Below are 23302 nucleotides of genomic sequence, written 5' to 3'. Positions count from 1 at the left end.
ACAAACCGCTAGCAGAATACAGAAGGCAGGTGGGTTACCTAACACTCTCAGTTCAGGGAGAGAAAGTGCTGGAGAAAACCAAAAATATGGCTTGTTTCTTTATTAATCTCTGGGTTATTACTGTTCACAGACATCGGACAGTTTATGAGCTGGGTGATTTGTTTTTGGAGAAAGGGGCTGATATTAATGCTCCCTTTATTGATAGTGCTAATGCTGTTTGTGCAGCCATCCCTGTCGGAGAGATGAAAATAAATAGGGGGAGCTCGGCGGAGATAAGACACGTGTTTAATTATTAATTGAGCCATTACTGACAGAGATTGCCTTTTTTGATTTAAAGCAGGAAGGCCTGCTTCAGGGACAGAAAAAGCAATTACAGAATTCCCAGCTTGCACCGCCGCTGCCCATCCTTTCAGCGAACACCGCGAGAGAGGGAGTGAGAGGAGACAAAACACTCCCACACACACGTACACTCAACACACACATCCATTTACACCGCGGCGTTCCATAAATTATTTTAATTCTTCTTCAATATTTATAGCGTTTTAAATTACGATTACGTCGTCATGTACTATTTATGTGAGTGGCAGGCAGTCAAAGGGACCGAGCCGCATTACCCACAATCCCTCTATGGCCTGGCACCTTAAAAAGCTCACTGAAGGGAATTGTTTTGATTCAGGAAGTGATGTCAAAATGCACCAGCTCTTACAAGCCGCCTGTTTTCAAAGACACTCCTGATTTTCTATGCACGGCAATTAGCAGGCTTGTAAAGTCATTGCTGATATGTCATGCTATCCCTGTGTGCACTCTGTGGCCCCTGTAGAGCACTCTTACGTCCATTAGAAAAGTGACTGCTCTGTGTGCATGAAATATTAACTTAGCCCCTATTTAGAGTATTGGCTCGCTGCTGGTTGAGCTTCAATCGTGAAACAGAAACTCCGCTAGCTAGTCGATGTATTTCCCCCCCCCTGTCTCTGTTAGCCATTACATGTCAGGATGCCTGACACCTGTCAGTCAGTCCTATCAGTGCCTGTCATCTGTGTCAGCGAGCCCGTGGGTGGTGATCAGCTATTGTGACAGAAAATAGGAGTCACATTGAAGGCTGTGTGATTAGGCTCCATTGTGCGGCCCTGTGTTCATTGACTGAATATGGATTCAGCTTTAGCTGTGGAGAGGGAGCAATTACAGGATCACTAAAGGCCATCAGGGAGTTTTAGGATAAGTTGTCAGGGGCATGACCTGCATTTCGGCTGCTGCACTTTCACCATACATCTTCAGTGTATAATACCAGGGGTGTGTCAGCTCTGAGCTGTGCTTCCCGTCTCAGTGTTAAGAGCAGGTTGGCGTATACAGAGGGCTTCACAGTGTATACGATTAAGTCAAAGGGAAGATATTGAATCACTTCAATACGGAGCAGTACTGTGCAGCCTCAAAGCCATCTCCTATACACAACAGAGGCCAGCGCTCCCCTGAGGCTTTTCAGTGCTGTCTCTTCAGTTCAGGTTAAATGATAAAATGCCAGCTTACTGCCACCCTGGCCTTCCCGTGCACATGATTCCCCCTCACCTACCGCACCATCAGCAGCGTTGCACGCCATGCTAGAATAAAAGCACATGTGAATTTATACTGTGGCTTTGACCCAGAGGTGACACTTCCACCTCAGCTGACATTTCTATTTGTGCAGCCATCAATTGCGAGCACACAGCAGGGAGAAGGCTTTCCCAATGTTGAAATCAGGTTAGGGATCACTGTCGTCGAGACAAGAGGTTAAAATATGATGGGTTTTTTGGCTGAGCTCAGTGGGCAAAGCATTGCAGAGAAAAGATAATTCAATAAACGACTATTATAAGCAATAAAAATCCCAGCAAAGCTGCGTGCTGAACCCAACCCCTCTTAGCAGCTACTGTGGTCTAGTTCACTAACTGCTTCACTATAAACCAAGGTCTTAGCTGTGTGCAGGGAGCTGATGCTTCGCCAGTGAGTGAGGAAATCAGAGGCTCCCTGACTAGGGAAAAGCTTTTTGGCAGATAAGCTGCAGCCCCTGCAGTTAGCTGACCAACTTGTAAAACACAGGTTGACTCCCATCTCAGCAGGGAAGCGCCATTGGCTGGATGTTTGTTTTTTAGAGAGGATAAAGGGAAGAATTTTTAGAAAGGATAACTCTAGAGAGCAGTAGCTCTCATCACATCTTCTGTCTAATCTTAATCCTCCTCCTCCTCCTTCTCCTCCTCCTCCTCCTCCAATGGAGACGCAGCCAGCTGCAGTGTGGAAGGCATTTTCATTGTTTACTTGGGAGAATACATGACCAGCGTCTTATCACTGCTGTCAGGCCTGAAATGTAAAGCGTGTCGCCTGTGATCACTTGCAGGTTTTCTTGTTTTTAATCCTTTATTCCAAGCTCCAGTCTCTCTGCCAGCGAGAGTGGGTTTTTTTCCCCCACCCTGCATTTGTTTGAAGATCCCAGTTCCCCGCTATGTACGTTTTAAGCTCATCTGTGTTGAGCGGTTCAGAGCCAATGTTGTTTGCAGATGAGGCTGTAACGCTCATTGACAAAGCCAGATGGTAGGCGATTGTGGCCAAACACGACGCTTGGATAATGTACAATCGCTGGCAAGGGGACAGTCGTCAGCCTAGATGGATATTACAAACATGCTTGTAATGGATTGGACATTTTGGGAAGCGGTTCACACAGGCTTGTAAAGATGGGGAAATCATCGCCAGGAACAGAGCGGATGTAAAATGCTTCAGATTCCATGACGGACAAAGACATCCATGCATTAGAAGAACGTGCCAGAGAGGATTCTGGGGAGAAGGGAGATGAACCCAGGAAACAAGATCCCAAATCAAACCGAAATGTCAGCCTGCCATATAAAGTATTTTCCAAGTATTTCCACATGGGTGGTCCTTGTACTGTTTGTTCAGTATTTCAGAGCTCCATACCTTTCCAGTGGCAGCATATTAGCTTCCATGTTTCTGTCAGTGGCTTATCATGGCCACTCTGTCTAGAAGCAGTACTGCAGGCTTGGACTAGTACAGTATGTTTGACAGAGGGCCAGGTATGGAGAGGTTTGTGATAGAGCGTAGCTATTAGCCTTGAACTCAACACATGGTGAAAGCAGTAACCCTGAGAAAGAGCTTGTGTTTGGTTCTGTATTTCACCGGGCACAAGTGCCATTAATCGTCCCGGTGTTTGTTAACACACAGGCAGTAATTCGCGGAGACACGGGGGCCTGCATTTTGGCCATTTCAGGGGAGGTTATGAAAAAAAAAAAGAACATGCACAGTGTGGTCTCCTCCAATATTCAAGCGGTCATCTGTTTGGCTGTTGTTTTTGGCTACCGGTGAATTCCCTGCGCTGGGCCCCGGTGGCGGGGCCCCTAATGGCCTCTGACTGGCTGTAATACCCCATTCAGCAGAGCATGGGTTAGTGCTGCTGTGTTGAGGGGTGAGCAGCAGGACGGGGATTTCACTGCTGTTTGCTTTGGGAAGGAGCGAGAGGAATTGCTCCAATGCCACATAGGCACGGAGAAGTGTGTACAGAGCACTATCAGCAGTATTGACCAGGGTCAGGCTGATATATGGTCTTGCTGATATTTGCGTTTTGTTAAGAGGAGTGTTTACCACAAAAAAATACAGTTTGATTGATTACATATATATTGTAGCACTGATCAGTACTGTACTCTTTGTTTGTGTGTATCAATGCACTTTACCATTAAAGGTGCTATTGATAACATTCAGCCGCTGGATGTCGCATTCTCCGTCCCCTGTTCCATTGCATTTACTTCACAACAAGTGGTTGCCAGGTACTTACCGTCAATCTCAGTCATCTATCTGTTTTTTCCTAACTGACGACCCAGAGATACCACGTGATACCAACGTCGTTTTACTATCGGCTCACAAGCCTTGGTAAAAGCGGGAACCAAACGTCAATTATCTTCCACAGGGATAAACAAAACATTCATTTTGGACCCGCCAACATTTTTAAATGATTAATTCACAATCATAATAGTTTTTTTTCAAAAGCCATACTTTTATTCAACACGTTTCTAAAGGCTCTGTGGAAGTATTGGTCTACATAAAAAAAATTATCAATAAGACCATTAAAGTTAATTAATTCATCATTATTGCTACTAGGAATGGGGTCAGTTTTAGTGTTCCAAAACATGTTTTGTTTGTGAAATATTTAATTGGACTTTATTGGCACAAAGATTTAATATTCAAACATATTAGGTAAGGCTGTGTATTGGCAAGAATCTGGCGATACGATACGTATCATGATACAGAGGTTACGATTCAATATATTGCGATACTAGGCAATATAAAGCAAATTTATTTAATTCTAATTTTAGGACAGTTGTCATAGTATTTAGAACACACTATAACATACCATATGCATAAAATCTGAGTAAAAAAAAAATTCTACTTTTTTTATGCAATAAAGTGTGATCTGCATTTGTATTTATCACAGTTTGAGAGGGCACATATCTTCAAATTAAAGTATTGACTGAGTTAATCTTCGCATGTAAACTTTTAATTAAAAATCGATAAAGTGTTTTTGAGAATCAATACAGTATCACAAAACATAATACTTTCTTAGACCCCTAATATTGGGTAGCATAACCAAAACCATCTTCAGGCTCAGTCCAAAACTATCAGCACTGATATCTTCAACAGACCACATCTGTTGAAGCCTAACACTGACAAATTACCTCAACACCATGGTGGCCTGTGTTTATGGAAAAGATCTATATAAGGCTATCGCTATCACTAATGATACAGGTATTGACTCATCAACTGTTAAGTGCGGGGCAAGTGCTGAAGTGCCCCAGGCTCCTTATCAGCAGCAGCACACTGTATTAGCGTGCTGGGTTGGCGTCGCACTGACCTAATCCGGGTAGCAGGTGCCACAGGAGCCGAGGTAGAGTGGACATGTATTTCAGGGAGGATGAGCCATCTGGGTCTTGATACTTTATGGCGCTTAAAACACACTCTCAAGTGTGACACTCCCAGCACTTACCTTTTAGCTGCACACAATAATCTAAGCGCTGGCTGCTAAAGGGAGAGACGAGGCTTTCAGGAGAATTTACAGGGTTTGATGTGGTGTGGAGCCTCCGCTTCGACACGGATTCATGAAACAGTCAGACACACTTGGCGGTTTGATTTTGATTCCTCCAACTCTTTCAGTGTTGTTTTGTCATCTGCAGTCTGAAATATGTCGAGCAGAAAGAAAAGTGTGTTTGTTTTGTTTTGTTTCTGTTTTTTTTTGCTTTTGTGCCAGCCTGCCTCGCTCGACACTTTTCCGGGGCCTTGTGTTGTCTTGTTTTGTGTCGGGTTTTTTTCCTGGTGTAGTCTGTTTCATCTCGCAAGCGATTTGGCTCGTTTCTGAGTCCAATTTCGCTCCTGTTTCACCGTGCACCCCCCTCCCCCCCCCCCTTCCCCCCCCCCCCCCCCCCCCCCCTCCCTCTCCTCACAGACATACTCACATTCACACATTTCCCCAAACTGACACGCCGCCTTCACACTCCAAACAAATCAATTCTTCACTCGCCGCACTTGGAACGCCACAGCGAGATGCAGGCAGCTCATAGCAGCCCTGAAAACGTGCAGGCTGTTGTTAATGTTCCTTGTCCACTACCAGACCCAGATTCTCCTACCTCTATCTGTGTGTGTTGCTGCCTTCCTGAGCTTAGAGACAGTGGTGGGATTAGGTTAGCAGCAGCCCCACAGGTCACGATCCAGGCCTTGTCTCCATTAGTTTACCTGACACAACTCGCTGCCCTCTGCTCCCTCTCTCCTCTCCTCTGCCTTATTAACTAACCTCTCTCCCTCTTTCTCCCCCAGTCTGGGTCTCTGTATCCCTCCTTCTCTGTCAGGCTCTCTCTCTCTAATCAAGAATGATGAATGGGGTGCAAGGAAGGACAGCAAATGTTTGCGAACCTGACGCACCCTCCAATTGTCACTCTCTTCCTGCGATGGTGGGGAACGTAGTGGTTGGTAGAGGGAGGGGAGAGATTTTGAGAACGCTTTTCTGTGTGTTTGTCTAACTAAGCTCTGTATGAGAGCTATTTCAAACATCTCCACCTCGGTCCTCTAAGTGTGTCATCATCTTTGACATGTTAAAAAAAAGGTCTACTTTCAGATAGCGCAAGCTGCGACTGTTGCAGAAAAAAAAGGCTTGTAGCTCGTAAGAAATGCAGCTCGTTTTTGGCGTGTAGCCATTAGCAGGGGAAAATGGCAGCTCTAGTCTAGTCTTCAACAGCTGCTGGGTCTCCATCTGTAAGCCTAATTACCCAGCAGCACCCCAGGAGCAGCTCAGCAGCAGGATCCTCCTATAGAGGAGGCATTGATTACATCAGTGTGTCTATACCGGACAGTGTGTTTCCCTGAGGGCCCGCAGATATGTGAAACTTAAGCCCAAGCACTTTAATGCACACTGGGGTGCTATCTTTGGACAAATAGTCCACTAAGATCATTCACCCTCCCTGTGGGGGAAATTTCACACACGCTCGAGATCATTTAGAGATACTAGTCTACAACTGGCTACAGTCTATAAAATAGTAAATTCAATAGTCAAACAATGTTTTTGACAAGCGTGCATTTATAGTGAATATAATTAACATTATTTGTCGAAAAATCTATTGATTTAATTGATAAATATTGTTATTGTTAATTAATTAACCATTTAAGTCATTTATCAGGCAAAACTACTTCAAGCATTCACTGGTTCGAGCTTCTCAAATGTGAGGATTTGCTGGTTTATATAGTCGTAAATTGACTATCTTAAGGTTTTGGACTAAAAGATGCCGTCTTCTGTGAAATTATGATGGGCACGTTTAATGAAAAAAATTAAAAGATTATTGTCAAAATAATAATAATTGTAACTTAAAGTCATTGTTTTCAACAGTTCTGTATTGACTGAATAATCTACATGAAACATAATAGGATATATATATATATATATTAGGGCTGTCCAAGTTTACGCGATAATAATGCGTTAACGCCACTCATTTCTTTAACTTGCAATTTTTTAGGGTTGTAGCGTGCTCAGTTTCAAAGCTAGAGCAAAGATACTAGCATCATATGAAACTAGAAAACCTAAGGAACCAACCATGTCATACTAGCTTGTCGCGAAGGAGGCTAAATAATGCTCATAACTGACATGGCCATTTTCAAAAGGGTCCCTTGACCTCTGACCTCAAGATATGTGAATGAAAATGGGTTCTCCCCTTTACAGACATGTCAACTTTATGATAATCACATGCAGTTTTGGGGCAAGTCATAGTGAAGTCAGCACACTGACACACTGACAGCTGTTGTTGCCTGTTGGGCTGCAGTTTGCCATGTTATGATTTGAACATATTTTTAATGCTAAATGCAGTACATTGCAGTCAGTACAGTCTACACGGCGTACAAATGACGCGCATTATCATGTCATTCATACACCTTTTTCGGGCAACCGTGCTGTATGCATATGTGGTGTGGCTGTGGTTGCAAATAGGTTGGCAACATAGATTGTTTTTACTTTATTATTTGTTCGTCCCGACGCAGTGGAATTCCTGTGACATGCTGTGATGTACAGTGTAATCTTTTGACTGACTGAGAAGCCTGAGCCTTGATGAGCAGCCCTGGCCTGTAATAACAGGATGCTTCAACATGTAAACACGACAAGAAGAAGAAGTGTGCTGGTTGATTGACGATCTAGTTCTCTGGCAGTTGTTGATAAAGAGATATTTGTTTTTAGTCGTTGCCACCTATAGAATACCGCCACTAGCTGCCTCAGCATTCCTGGCTGTCAGAGGGTATTATTTGACATTATGAAAATGGCTGCTGTATTTGCATGAAGCAGGTGAGCAGCTCAGGCAACGTCTTAGTCTAAACCGCAGCTTGTAACACCCATACCGACAAACCCCATGTATGTGCAAAACACTTGAGGAAATACGATACGCCAGCAAAGGTGTTTGTTCTACCCCTTTCATGGCACTGAATGGCAACGGCTGCGTATGTCAAAACAGAGAATGAGGTATGGCGAACGGTTAGGAGCTGTCAACCACCAATTGTTGCTTTGCTTTCTGAGTGGGGAGTGAAAATGGAGATGGAGGAGGAGGAAAAGAAAACATGCAGGCTCTTTCAGCCCACTGTCATGCCACTTAGGATTTGTTGAAGGATTTTCACCCAGCCATTTCCCTTCCATTGAGAAGTAATCAGTACGGCACTGAAAGATAATATTATACCCACTTAGAGACATGTGGGCTTCATGCATGTTCATACATGAAATGAGGCTGGAAAGCTTTGCCTCTGTTTACATTGCTGAGCACACTCCCTCCATTTCTGCTCGGACTTGAAGCTTCCTGGCTTCCCTGTCTTTGTGTCTCTTACATCTCATTCTGTCTCTCTCTCTTACCTCCTTTCCTTCCACTCTCCGTGGATTGTGAGCCAGTTGGTGGGCTAATAGGGGATGCTCTCCTGTGGGGCACCAAAGTGATACTGTTCAGGCGTTATGCGAGCTTAAGTAAAGCTGACACGCTGCTCCAGAACTACGGCCCACACTGAGCTCCACGGCAGCCCATGGAGAGACTCTGAAAAGGTCTTAAAGGTATGGGAGACACAGGGAGGCTGCCACTGCTCTCCCACCGCTGTGCTGTGATGTGGGAAGCAGGAGTTAAGTCCTTTATTAGAAGTGGCAGGCGTTGTCTCCAGTCACCTCGATAATTGCAGCACCGCGTCCACTGCCGTAATCAATTGAGACAGCTGCCGCTGTGGCGTTCAAGTCCATCAGGCAGGCGTGTCATGCTAATTAATGAAATGATAAGGCTAGCGCTTGCGGCATTGCACAGATAACTCCTGAAGGCTCCCCCCCTTTCTTTTCAACACAAAATCCGTCCTTAAAGTTCAGATCGCCCCCTCCCTTTCTCTCCCTTCCTGTTGGCTGTCTGTCCGCAGCGGCCTCGGGGTAAGAACGGTCACCAGGGTCGGTGAAGGGTCAGTGACAGTGAAAGGGGTCAAATTCCTGGCTGACAGGGTGGGCCGTGTCAGAGGAGCCATTAGACTTGAGCTTTTCTGTTGAAAGTTCCAAGACGTCCACCCTTTTATTTAGGAGGGCCCAGTGGCACTGACCTTAGATGACCCGGCTGTGTTCGCGAGAAGCCGAGACTGATGGCAGTCGCAGAGCACATGAGCTCTGCTAGAAGCAGCTCTGCAGGGGGACGGGCCCTGATGGAGAGTCAGAGGGAAGAACAAGGAAGTATGAGTTTGGATGCATCTTGCTTCTCTGCAGCACACTGGACATCAGACCAGCACATACGGGTAATTCGCAAAAAGTCAAGGCTGCGCCCCCTTTTGGGACATCTAACACAGTGGCCGGATATTGCTTATCCAGACATCTATACATATTTGATTGAATCACGTTAGGCTAAGTGTTGTCTGTAAACAACCAACCTGTTAATAGCCAACTGTTCTATAGATCTACAGGCTGAGATTTAGTCGGAGGCGACAGTCTGACACTGCTATAACGTTAATGTGACTGTATTACTGCAGCAGCCTCCCACTCAAGCTATTGTTAGCTAGCCATGCTAGTCAATGTCACCAGCATTTTTTAGTGATTTACCACACTGACAGTGAATATTAACATATCATATCTCAGTGTGAACGCCTTGGTTAACCCGCTACACAACAGCTTTTTGTCATTTCTCTCCTGTGACGGCGAGTTTCTTTCCCCCAAATGGGAGCGCAACCTCGGTGATGACTTGATACTTGATAAAGTCCCTCTATTAGATCTTTTTCAGGACATGGCAGGGCAACAAATTGGAGATCAGCGTTTCTGGGTTCATTGTTGGTGCGACAAACTACACAGCAACTCTTCAGCATAGCCTTATTACTATTACCGGTTTGTTTAAAGTACAAGTTTGGAGACATGCTTCAACTTCTTCTCTTTTCGCCGTCTATGAGTTTTCGCCTAAAAGGGGGCGTGGTCATGCGAGCCTACTCTGGATGACGTATTGCTGGTGTGATGTATAGTCGGGTTTATGAGGGTTTAACAATGGAGCACCACTGGACCATATATGACACAAAAGGATTTGGACAGTCAACATTTAGAGCTCTGTCGTTCTCTCTCTCTCTCTCTCTCTCCTCTCCTATTTGAGGATGTGCTCCACGTCATTCGCCTCCCTTCCACAACACTGGCATATGTGCCACGAGAGGTGAATGGCATATGTGTCCTGCACCATATGGCTGGTTGTTTGAATTGGGATCCGATATGCGCAGGAAAAACTGATTCATCCCGCAGTCTGAGCTGCCAGCTCTCTGAAATGAACATTAGGTTCTCAATTTATGCCTGGGCTTTGACTGTAAACGTGTTACAGCTTAACACCCGTCCCCATTCTGCCGCCATCCACTCCTTTTGTCAGCTGCAGCGAAGAGACAGAGAGAAATAATTGAAACGTGCCAGCTGTCCCCACTCTTTAGCTATCTTGGCCAGCTTTTTTCCTCGTCCACTCCCCCATTAACATCTCTGAGTGATTTGCAAAAACGTCGCTTTGGCTCCCCTCGTTACCAGCTTGGAGATGCTCGAGGCAGATTAAATAGTGTGAGCGAAAGCAAGCCATCGCAAATTTCTCCTATGATTTTATTATTAGCACAATGATTCAACGTTGCTCAGCCCTTCTGTTCCTCTCGTACAAAATCGTTTTGTTGAAATCACCCCACCTTTTTTTTTATGACAGAATACCTCACAGCAATGAAGTGTTGATTGGCAAGACTGCGGTTTCCTGCCTTCTGCCAGTATCTGTTATAGCCATCTTCCACAGTCACTCACTCGTGAGCTAAGCCTTGGCTCTGTGCAGATTGCTTGTCTGGAGAGGTACAAAAACCAAATCATTGTGAGCTCAACCGTCAAGAGCAGCAGAATATTCTGTCAACCAGAGCCAGCGGGAGACGGATCAAGTCGGCGTGCATTCTCACATACCTTCCGCATCCTCCAACGTCTCTCAGCAGATATGCCGCTTTATTTAAATATCTGTCTGTTCATGTCCTTATTTTATCAGTGCCTCGACTGTTTATGCTTTGGCAAAGCCATGAAGGGAGTGAACCGCAGTGTTTGCCTAGTAAATGAGAACACCCAGTGGCCTTAAGCTTTTCATAGCCCCCGACCCCCCCTTGTCACAGGGAGGATTTGCATACCCTCGTATCTAATCTGAAAAAGCTTTTTGCATACAGGTTCTATTTCCATGGCTGTTGTATATACTGGCATCGTGGCCGCAGTGAGCAGGTAATTTATGTAACACACTTATTTGCATTCACAGCATTAGTTTGCTCGGGGTTTTAGTTGGAGGGCGAATGAGAATATTCTCTAGGGCCCTCGTCTCATTCATGAGGTCGCGGGGTCCACCTGCAGGTGGCCAGGTGTCTGTTTGAAATGAAAGTGGTTTAAAAAAGCTTCAAAGTGAACGCTTTTTAGAGGCTACAGTTTTGCAACTCAAAGCATTTGAGAGCCAACGTGTGTAGCGCTGTCCTCCAGGGCTTCGGCATTGTGTTTTTGACACGGCGTGTGTCAACAGACCATGACTCAGAGGGATATCCTGGTCACGGCGAGGGGCCACGTTCTCCTCCATTGAAGTCTCTTGGATGATGACACCCAGCCCATCCTAGTCCAGCTCGAGGGCCAAGCCATTCCAGGCTGGTCCAAGCCATTCAAAGCTGGGCCATCTGGCTGCGTAAAGGCCACATGGGACCAGATCGGTGCCAGCTCTACAGATGTTCCACAGGGACAAACGGGGTCACAAAGTGAAGGATATTGGAGGCAGGAACAGCTGTGTGGCGACACTGTGTTCACCCCAGATTCCCTGCTGGACACATCAGTCATGACCAGCAATTCCCAGTGGCCCGTTGTCCGTCTGCTACCTTAGTCCCTGCTCTCTCCATCCCCCTCCAACTCCCGCACCCCATATCACTGCAAACCCAGGCACGTGTGCACAGGGCAAGGCCCAATTCCCCCGAGTGAGCAGGGCCACGGGAACAACTATAAAAAGATCAATACTGGGATGAGATGTCATCTGGTGAGCAGACCTGCCAACACCCCCGAGGGAACGTCCCCGTCCCCTCCGGTGCACTAACTCAGCTAACGGGAGAGGTGTGGGGGCCACCCCCCTCCACTGGGCTGCCCTCCAACCTGCCTGACTCACTCACACCATCTGCTCAGGTTTGCGGGGCAGCGCTTCAGGACAGCACATTTCTTTGTACAGACACTCGTATGGCATTTGTTTCACATGACTGCCTGTGGCTTGCCTACTGTTTTCCTCAGTGTGTGCTTGCAGAGAAAGGGAAGTGTGTTCCACGTCCCGAGGAAAAGAACAAAACAAATGCCAAATTTGGCAGTTTGTTGAAATGCTCGAGACTCCAGTTGACAGTTGTGCGGTTTTGCGGCGAGGGGACAGTGTTTGTTGCAAAACAGTGATTTTTCTACATGAAGCCCTTAGGTGACATGTGTCAGAGAGGCATTCCTGTCATCCTGTTATCACTACCTATTAGTTTACACTCAAAATGGCTGCTGCTGAAACAAAACAGTGAAACAGAAATCTATTAGATAAGAGTGTTTGCAGTTATAGTGTTTTCTGCCATCAGTTGTTCTCTACTCTTATTACACGGCTTTGTTGAATACTCGATTCTAATTGGTCAATTACAATGTTCTACGGTCTATTATTTCTTTATAGCAGACCATTGCTATATATAATAGGCCGTTGCTATGTATAATAGACCGTTGCTATGTATAATAGACCGTTGCTATGTATAGCAGATTGTTGCTATGTATAATAGACCGTTGCTATGTATAGCAGATTGTTGCTATTTATAATATACCGTTGCTATGTATAGCAGATTGTTGCTATGTATAAAAGACCGTTGCTATGTATAGCAGATTGTTGCTATGTATAAAAGACCGTTGCTATGTATAACAGACCGGATATTGGAGATAAATCTTGGGTATGGCTGCCCTTTTTGCCGAAGGCAAGGTGGCTATGCAGGTGTGCTTGAACTGCCACCATGAACATCTACGTCCTCACATAGCCTACACAAGATAACTATTGACCAAGTCATAACACATGAATAAAGTATGACTGTCAAGTTAACACGATTAATAACGCAAATTTGTTTTAACGCCACTAATTTCTTTAAAGCATTAACGCAACTTGCAATTTTTGGGTTGTAGCGGGCTCAATTTTAAAGCTAGAGTGAAGATACTGGTATAATATGAAATGGTGGTGGTAACCATGTCATACTAGCTTGTCGCGAAGGAGGCTAAATAACGCCCCAAAGTTATGCTAAATTTGGGCGAAGAAAAACTGGCATGGCCATTTTCAAAGGGGTCCTTTGACCTTTGACCTCTGACCTTGAGCTAGGTGTATGAAAATGGGTTCTATGTGTACCCACGAGTCTCCCCTTTACAGACATGCACACTTTATGATAATGACATGCAGTTTTGTCAAGTCATAGTCAAGTCAGCACACTGACACACTGACAGCTGTTGTTGCCTGTTGGGCTTCAGTTTGCCATGTTATGATTTGAGCATATTTTTTTATGCTAAATGCAGTACCTGTGAGGGTTTATGGACAATATCTGTCATTATTTTGTGTTGTTAATTGATTTCCAATAATATATATACATATACATACATCTGCATAAAGCAGCATATTTGCCCACTCCCATGTTGATAAGAGTATTAAATACTTAACAAATCTCCCTTTAAGATACATTTTGAACAGATAAAAAATGTGTGATTAATTTGCGATTAATCATGATTAAGTATTTTAATTGATTGACAGCCCTAGAATAAAGCTCGTCTTGGCTTACTGTTATCTGCTGCCATTTTTTGTGTCTTCACGGTGAAGTACGTACGGTAGGCTAACGGCTAATAACAGCCAGAACCAGCTGTGCATTGAGAAAGTAGAGAAGAAGAAAAAGTGGGCGTTGCTGTAACATACAAACCAATCAAAGTAATGATTGGTTCACACTGCAATCAGACCCATCTCGTTTAAAGGGCTATCACACAATAAACTTATATAACAGGAATGCATCCTGGAGTGTTGCCATCGGTTCTGAAGCAAAGAAGCAATTAAAATGATATCTCCGATGAATATGGTCTGATTTTCTGGCTTTGTGCTGCTCTTCACTGAATAGAAGACGTTGGGGCTCTAGTGTTTGTGTGTGTGTAGTATGCACACACTGAAAACTTTATTTTGTGTCTTCAGTTGTGCATTTGTGCGTGTGTGTGTGTGTGTCTTAGCTCGCAGAGGGATTTTAATGAGGGATGGGTCGGTCTGGGCTGATACCTCCCTGCCTCCATTAGAGCCCATTAGAATCATCATTAAGATAACCCGGCGCTCGCTGTGGCCCTGGCTTCCCAGCATTAGTATTAGAAACCCCTCTCTATCTCCTAGTGGTCGTAGTGAGACTTCCTTCAGTATCACTCGCCTCGCATTGTGTCTGGGAGAACAGGTTGCCACGGCAACATCACCCAACGGCGACATTTCGACTGTGGATATTTGCTTCATCGCCTGTTCGTCTGTCTGTGCCTGTCTCTCCGTCTTTGCCTTCCGTCTTCCTCTTTCTCTCTCGCTCGCAGGGAAGAGAGGATGACAGTTTAATCCAAATCCCAGACCCCTATAAATCTGGAGGTCTATATACACCTGGACCCCGGAATTCATTTGAAAATCGTGGCACCTTAGCCAGCCCCAGTTCTCCCATAAAACGCAAGGAGCGAGGGAGGGGGGTGCTCAACAAATAAAAAAATAAAAGCTCTGCCCTGCCTTTTTATTGGTCTTTTTATGGGTGTTAGGATCCTTGAAAGATTAAGCAGGCTGTTAATAGGGACTGGATATTCCATTAGTGGGCTGCATGTCGAGTTCTCACTGGCTTGACAGCAGCTCCCGGCTCTTCTCATTTTTTGTTGCCGTCGAGAGTGCCCGTGGAGCTTTTTTAATTGAGGCACTAGTAAGCCTCCTGACTGAAGTACTGCTGCATCTTAGCTGTAGATTAGAGCTGCTTAGAGAGCCTCGTCTCCACCAGGCTGCCTCCTCTCTTCCTCTGTCTCCATCTTCCGTGTGTGAACACTTCTCTTCCTCTGATTTTCCGTGCATGTGATGTTTCTGTGCTTAAAACGAATTCCACCACTAGCGGCTTTGATGAGTTCAGGAGCTATGGTAGTGTTTCAGCTATTGTAGTTGTAGTTACCGTCTCCTCAAACTCAATGTCTTTGTGGACCATTTTGCATTTCTTTTAACTCCGAGAGAAAGTGGAAGATCGCCAAATGCATTTTCTTTTTCATTAAGATTCATAAGTGCTTTGAGATTCTTTGCATGTGAAAGGTGTCGAGATGCTGCATTTTCTGCCACTTTCATTTTCCTGCCACAATAGCCTGTAATTACAGTCATTAAATTGCAGCAGCCTAAGTATGAAAAGTCGTTGTTCAGTGGAATGCTGATTATAAAAGCTTCTTGTCTGTCTAAAAAGACCCCTGATGAATGGCAAAGACAAAGTGGTCGAGTTCAGAGTGCTTTGCTGTGGTTTCCCAAATCCCCCTGAAAGATCAGGATGGGGGGTGGGGGTGTAGAGAGGCGCAGTGGCAGAGAGGCCAAGATAAAGGGCCACGATCTCTCCTCACAGCACAATTGAAACATAATTATTTCATGCCAGATTGTGTGCTCAGCAAAGCCCTGAATAGGGGCCGACATTTAACTTTAATTAGCTGTGATTTATTCATACTGACTGGATCGCGGGAAGAAATTGGATCATCTGATTATAGTCAAGCATGAAAATGACCTGATTAAACACTTAATGGAACCTAGGGAGAGGGAAACAAGAGGAACCTTGGGCAGAAGACGTTGAGACGGCATTATATAGGAGGAAAGAGAGCTACGTTTTACTCATCATTCATCATGTATGTCCTCTGAACACACACAGTAGCAAACAGCTATCTATTATCTGATCTAGGCATCAGAGGTTTTTGAATCAAAACAGGAAATGGCTTGACACCTGACATACATCATTTACACCATCCGATGAACTTTTTCAGATAACAGTTTGCAAATGTTCTTCTTACATTTTGCCGTTTCTTGTCTTTTCAGGTGTGCCAACGAATGAGATCCCCGAGTCCAAGACTTGTAGCTCAGCCAAAGTATCGGGGCTCCAGCGCAGCCAGGAGCAGAGTAACAGTGAGGTGCCCTTCACACCTCCTGTGCCCAGCCCCACGCCAGCTTCGGCGCCCACGGGCTCCCCCGCCCCTGCTGCAGCAGCAGCCCCCCCAGAGCCCCCTAGGTCGCGCCTCCCCAGCCCGCCTCCTCTCAGTGTCAAGAGGGAGCAGCACGCTCCGCCCCCTATCCCTACCCCTCCCCTGCTGAGGGCGCAACCCCACCCCCACCCTCACCCTCACCCCCACCCCCACCCTCACACCCACCCCCACCCTCACACCCAGCCCCACCCTCCTCACCCGCACTTGCACCAGGAGCCCCGTGTTTTTCCGCCCCCACAGCACCACGCACGGCCAGGATTCAGCCACCAGGTGCATCACCCGCTGCAGTACAACAGCCTCCACGACATCAGGTACGTCGGTACATGGGCACGTGTGGCTACAGGTGCAGGGACGTACAAGATGGGAGGCTTAATTGTGCTTAATTTAAAATGAAAACCAGCAAACAAATAAAACACATACTACTAGGGACGGCCATCGTTAGGATTTTATTGATACTACTACTCTTTTCGATACTCTTTATCAGTTCGGTTCTTTAACGATAGTCTCATTGGTTCTTTTTCATTACTAAATTATTGCCTTTTTTTTATATATTATTTTCAAAAAGAATAAATTCAGAACAGGATTAGAATTTATTTGTATTTTAAATATAACTTAAATGTTTCTAGAGCAGAGCAAAATCAATAATATCTTACTGGAAACTAATGTAGAATGTCAATAAAAATAAATAATATTCCTGAGTGAGGCTGATAAAGAATGAAGAACACAGACATTAGTCAGTATCAGTCATTCCTCCTGTCCTCTGTCCTCCCTCTGATGATGTGAATCACTGCCTGCAGGTACCACTACAGCTGGTTGAGGGAGGAGGGGCTGCTTTGTCTCAGCCAGCAGATAAATTTATTTACATTAATTTTAAGATGCGTGGCAAACTAAGATATACAGTTAGACTACATATAGACCGCTTTTGTTTTAACTTGTTTGTAACAATTCGCTATTAGCCAAGCTAACACACTGCTTGTGTAAACATAGCGGCGGTGGATGAGAGACTGCGGACAGAGCTGATTGAAATGTTGTTTTTCTACACGTTTACATCATGTTTATGCTTGTTGAACAGGTGTATCGAGAAAGTATTGGCTTTTTACTCACAAAGGTTTTATTGCACTTACAGTAACTAGCGTAGTTGTCGTAGTTATCTTCACTTCACCTGGTTTATTTCTCTGTCTCCACCGCCGCCTCTCTGCTCAGCTATTTGCTGACATCGCACCGTGTGTGTGTGTGTGTGTGTGTGGTTGGAGGAGCTCAGACCCAACCCAAAATTACCAAAACGTTAAAAAGTACAGATAAAAGAACCAATAACATCAGAGCTTATCAATACTTCGGTCTTTAATAACTTAGCATCAGTGCCCTTTTAATACCAGGTTTCTGTACTCATCCCTACACACTACTGAGTGTCCTCATGCTATAACTGTAACACACTGATGCTGTGTTAGTGGCATATTCAGCAGCATTTCAACCTCATTTGGTCAGCTGGGATATGTCCGTAAAAGAAATCTCAGTAAGGGAGCAGAACTTGTGTATCCAGGGAGCTGTGTTCACTTTCACTGTTCCACCTTTTGTACCTAATCAGGATTTTACATCGCAGACACCACCACTTTCTTTTAATGTGTTCCTGCCAATCTAGTGTAGACAGCAATAACATAAACTGCAGCAATTTCCAAATTTAGTATAATGGATACATATAATGTACAGTGTCTTGTCCGATGCGACAAGATACTGTACAGTTCTACACAATATTGACTGTTTTCATGCGGATATTGATTTTCCGCCACTTGCAAACTTGCAATAACCAGCCGTCAGATTTACTGTTTTTCATTGAGCAACACTATATGAGGAACCTACAGCACAACTATTCCCCATTTCACCTCATCTTCTCAGTGTCTGCCCTCACCTTATTATTTCAATGTCAAAAGTTTTATTGGAAAATCCCTCTTATGTTGTCAAAGCAAAGTGTCAAACCTATTCTCAGTACAGCTGAGCTAGAAACAAAGCAAGTTAACACATAATATACAGCAGATGTACACAAAGATATTACAGCTGCACAAGGTAGTAGTACTTTCCCTGAATGTATCATACCGCTGCGTTCTGACTGAACTCTGTGTAAGTGAATAAAATATGTGTTCATTTGCATTATTAAACTGTCATTCTTTTAATGAGAATTGTATTTTTTTCCATTGTCTCCCATTAAATCTTCAGCCACAGCAGCAGTCCATTGGGTCTTCCCAAACAGCACTTGCCCCCATCCCCTCACCACCACCATACCGGGCTCCCGTCCTCCGCCCCCGCCTTGCCTCTGTCCATAGCAAATCTCTCTACCTCGCACTATTCCTCCCTACGGAGCCCGGCCCATCGCCATCCGGCCATGTTTGCAACCCCAGCCACACTGCCGCCACCACCGACCTTACCGACCAACAGTTTAGTGGTGCCCGGGCACCCCGCCGGCACCCCCTACCCAGGTAAAGCCGCGCACCTCACATGGTAGCTTCAGTGCAGACACAAACTCCTAGGATACATGGTAGCTTTAGAAGGACCAACACTCAGTGTCCTTTTTATTGAATTATTTAACACATTTTTTAACAAAATAACAAAACACATTTATTAAAGAAATGTCAGATTTTTGTAAAGATCTAAAACGTTTTCATAACACATTTAGCTGCATCTTTGAATACTCATGTAATAGTATGCACATACAGTTTCTATAGTAACATGTCCATTTTATATTCCAGGCTGTGTTTTATATTCAGTTGTACTAGACTTAGCTGCACAGCTTTACTGTATTCAAGTTACATTCACCGTTCTAAGGAAAAAAAATTATATTTATGCATAGAATGCCAGAACTAGTCTTCAACCTGTAATAATTAGTTGATCACAAAATATGTGTTATATGGTGTTGAAACTAGTCAAGTGTTCATATACGATTTGCTGTACTGGTAAGTGCCCATTCATTACATTTCTTTACTTATTTATCCTCTGATACTGCACAGTACAGTATATCCATCTTTGTCTTGTGAAGAATGCTTTCCAGAACACCGTTTTATAAAATCAGTTTCGAGAGTCGGTTTTCAAAGTGCCTATGCATAGTGAATAATAAATTATAATTTTGATTCTTAAAAGCACCGTATGTAGCACATGAGATTGAGATTGTAATCTATGCGGATGTCTGCATCAGCTCTGTGCAGGTGTGCGTCTCAGCTCCGTCCCATAGGCGTAACCATCTTCAAGTCTACAAAGCACACTCTTTTTCCCCCATTGTGTCTCTACGATCTCTGTTAGCAGCGCCGATGCACTCAACAGTGTGTGTAGTTCTGTTAGCTGTTAGCTGATAGCCAAACACACTGTCCATAACAATAAAAGAGAGCAAACTGTTTTCCCCCACTGTGGCTGTGTTCAAAATTGCATACCAATATACTATTCATTCTTCACTAAGTAGGACGTAAAATTGAATATGTAGTGCGTTCACATTGCATAGTTTGTGGATTTTGTGAGAAATGCCTGGAGGTATACTACATTAGCAAGAATTTCTGAGTATCAGACGTGAGCTTACTGCACAGCTTACTATACTTACTCAACTGCCCCACAATGCATTGAGTCTGGGTGCCTTGAGACCGGCTGTCAGTCTTGTGAGATTTTGAGCCAGGATAAAAGCTGTTAATGTGTCTCTTAATTAAGTTTTAATTTGTTATCATGTGAGAAAGTAACCGTTGAGATTCCCAATATTTGGTCAGTTTATCCAAATAACGCCTGTTTGGAAATTTGCTGCGACCCTGTCCTGAGATGTGACGGAGCCGCTGGCGGGATGCCTTGAGACCTGCCTGGCCATTGCTTGAGTATACTTCAGTGTGAACAGTCTGCTGGTAAAATCAAACTTAGTCGTTCATTTAGAAGGCAAATGAGCGGCCAAAATATTATGCAGTTTGGTGCAGCACTATGCGAGATTAGCCATGGACAGACACAGAGATGCACACACTCAACCGATCTCATTATGTCCAGGCGGAGATAATAATAATAAAAAGCGACAGTAGGCGGCCTCTCCTACAAGTCACATGCTTTAATGTTCGGTCTCATTTTCGCTGGTGGAGAACATCATACTTCAATGTTTAAGATGGACTGTCTTTATAGTAGCATAGTAATTTGAAAAAGGGTGATGAGGTCACCGTAGGACAGCGTGGATGCTACACTGGAAAATGTCAGCTAGCAACTGGACAATCATCACAGCTGGACACATCTTCAGAGAACTGAAAGCAGCACTTTAACAATCACATGTTGAAAAATGGTGCACTCAGTCAGTAATCTGATGCAACCTCAACAACCACAATTATGTTTTCTCTTGCCAACAATATGTGATTTGGAACGATTTGTAATATGTTCAACGATTTCACCAAAACAAGCTATTTCATGCTGCAATAGAAGGAAACAAATGTCTCCAGTGATGATGGGTGTCTCCAAAATATGTAATAAATATGCCAGTTGTGCATTAACTTTCTAATAGAGGGCAAGAGTGTGTGTGTTTTCTGCTGGGATGACTCTTGGTTCTTTCTTGTCTTTAGATACCAGCCTGTTGATATCATTCAACCAACCAATCATGTATTGCCAGCCTCATTCGGGGATTCTGATTGGCACATTGTCACAGGCAACTCTCTTACCACCACCAATGAGTCCCCACGTAGAAAACCCTCACAGCATGAGCTGGAGAAACAGAGAATGCCAGGTGACTATTTTCTCTTCTCTTCTACCCTTGTTGTGAAGACTGACTGGGCGCCCGTGCCTTTTTTTTCTTGTGTCCCCCCCTTCCCTCTCCCCACCCCTTTTTTTTTGTTTATTTGTTTGGCTTTTTTTTTTTTTGGTTTTCCTCGCTCTCCTTTCTTACAGAGCATGACCTCCTGAGGCAAGAGCTGAACAACCGCTTCCTGGTTCAGAGTTCAGAGCGGGGCCGGGGGCCGTCCGCCTCGCCGCTGGCCCCCGTTTCGCTCCTGAGGGCCGAGTTTCACCAACACCAGCACATGCACCAGCACCAACACACCCACCAGCACACCTTCACGCCCTTCCCCGCCAGTCTGCCCCCGGCCGCCATCCTCACCCCGCCCACCGCACCCCCCATGGTGCGTACCCAAGCCAGAAATGTGAGGATAAGTAAAATAAATAAATAAATAAATAAAAAGCTCCCGTAACTTCCCACCCACCCACCTACCTGTCACCCCTCCCGAGCTCCTCTTCAATCGATTCTTCCCTTTTTCTCTTTACCCCAAAAATTTACCAAATATGTCCCGTAGCTGTAGGAACCCCTCCCTTCCAAAAATATGATACTGATTTCATTTGAATTTTGCTCTTTGATTTCTGCATACTGCTAAAGTCTGAGGGCTGATGAGTAGCTGGGAGCATCACATCTGTTCCACTCTAATAAGGACAAATGCTGGGCAGATGTGGCCCACTGGCTGCCACCTCCCTTTACACACACGCTCACACATACTAGCACATCTTCTAGTCCGTCCACATACGTGCTAGTTGCTGCTCAGGTTGGTCAAACCCGACCAGGCATATAAATACGTTGCAACTTCTTCATCCATAGTGGAATATAAAACTGTACATTCACACTATGCATCACTTTCTATAAAGGCCATTTTCTGACTCATGGCATGTTTGTCAGACAGGCCAACGTTAAATTATTCACCTTCATTTAAACTTTGATATAGATTTCACTGTTCAGTGTTTGCCGAGGATCAAAACAAAGGAATTGCCTGAAGGCAGGCTTTGTCAATTGTTTGCATATGGATGTGTTTTAAATGGTTTTGAATGTTTTCATTTGCCTGTACACAAGGAGCAACAAAGGCGCCGTCAAACTGATCTGTGTGTGTGTGTGAATGCATTCCTGTAGACTTGTACATTTGTGTGAAAGTTCCTTGCCACGTGTTTGTGTGTGCGCGCACAACTTTGACAAATTCAAAGCAGTCGGTCAAATGACCTCATTGCGGATGAAGGGGGGATGACATCACTGCAAAACTGTTTTGATAATGTTTGTAATTGCTTCCGTGCTTTGACTGCCATCAAGTCTGGGCTGGGGGGGGGCGGGTGGGGGTTCAAACACTGGCAGATTAGTACAGAGGAAAAAAGGTTATGACTATTCATCCATCATTTTAAATGCACAGCGATCTCTGACAGTCGATTCAGACGGGGCCTCCATTTGTAGCTTTTTGGCATTAGTCTAATAGATCTAATCCATCATGCCGTGACCTCTGATTAAGAGCCTGTGGTCCCATTAAGGCCCCGCTGCAAGATTACCCCCATCCTGTTCATTAGAAATCAAAGCTCTGGTATTTATGGCACAGTCTCAGATAAGTATAGAGACCGTTTAGACGGTTCTTCAGCCAACGCGCACGCCGTTATCTGGTCTGCTGTTCATTCCTGACATGGTAGGAATTATATACAACACGCAGACGTCTCTTTGAAGATGAAAGGGGTGATTTTCCTCATCTCGCTAATGCTGGCATTATGTAGCGCATGATGCACATACCCCCTCCGTCTCTTGTTGTTGTTAAGATGGGATTTGAGACTGCCATTAATGTCTTTTTTTTTCCTTTTAATTGAAACTGTGTTGTTACTTAACTTATGCCTTTTCCCCCTCCATTCCTCCCCTCAGTAATAACGCTGTTTTTCTTCTCTTTGGTGTTTGCTTAGAGAGGCGGGAGTAATGATGATGTTGTGGTTGTTTTTTACTGTATTGTCATGAAAAGGCGAACCAAGTATGGCCTCTCTCTCTATCTCTCCCTCTCTCTCTCTCTCTCTCTCTCTCTCTCTCGCCTTCTCTCTCGCTCTCTTTTATTTTCTCCTGCTCTCTAGACGCCCCATGTCATTTCAACTATGTAACAGTCCTTGGCTAATGGCTGTAATTAATGAAATTATGAAGCCTCTATTTTTGTTTATTGTTTAACGCCCTCAAGCAGCTGGCTTGCCACATGGCAGCACTGGGCGTCTCTCCTACCCCGCCCCCTCGCCCCTGCCATGTCTTTGGACAAGGAA

General features: G+C 44.7%; 1 protein-coding gene across 14 annotated transcripts in view; it reads left to right on the top strand.

Annotated features, from left to right (window-relative positions):
* Positions 1-23302, top strand: part of fbrsl1 (fibrosin-like 1) — a 337336-nt gene that overhangs the window by 301234 nt on the left and 12800 nt on the right. For 12 of the 14 annotated variants that reach the window (XM_037777616.1, XM_037777620.1, XM_037777614.1 and 9 more), the window contains 3 exons: positions 16110-16584; positions 18485-18744; positions 21158-21408. In XM_037777616.1, the coding sequence (XP_037633544.1) occupies positions 16110-16584; positions 18485-18744; positions 21158-21408 (986 nt within the window). Of the gene's footprint in view, positions 1-16109; positions 16585-18484; positions 18745-20835; positions 20997-21157; positions 21409-23302 lie in introns of all 14 variants that reach the window. The other 2 variants (XM_037777608.1, XM_037777618.1) reach the window with 2 other exon arrangements.

The sequence above is a fragment of the Sebastes umbrosus genome, chromosome 8, assembly GCF_015220745.1.
Source record: "Sebastes umbrosus isolate fSebUmb1 chromosome 8, fSebUmb1.pri, whole genome shotgun sequence".
Classification (NCBI taxonomy): domain Eukaryota; kingdom Metazoa; phylum Chordata; class Actinopteri; order Perciformes; family Sebastidae; genus Sebastes; species Sebastes umbrosus.
Note: the sequence above shows the minus strand (reverse complement) of the source record. Positions and strands in the feature narration are given on the sequence as shown.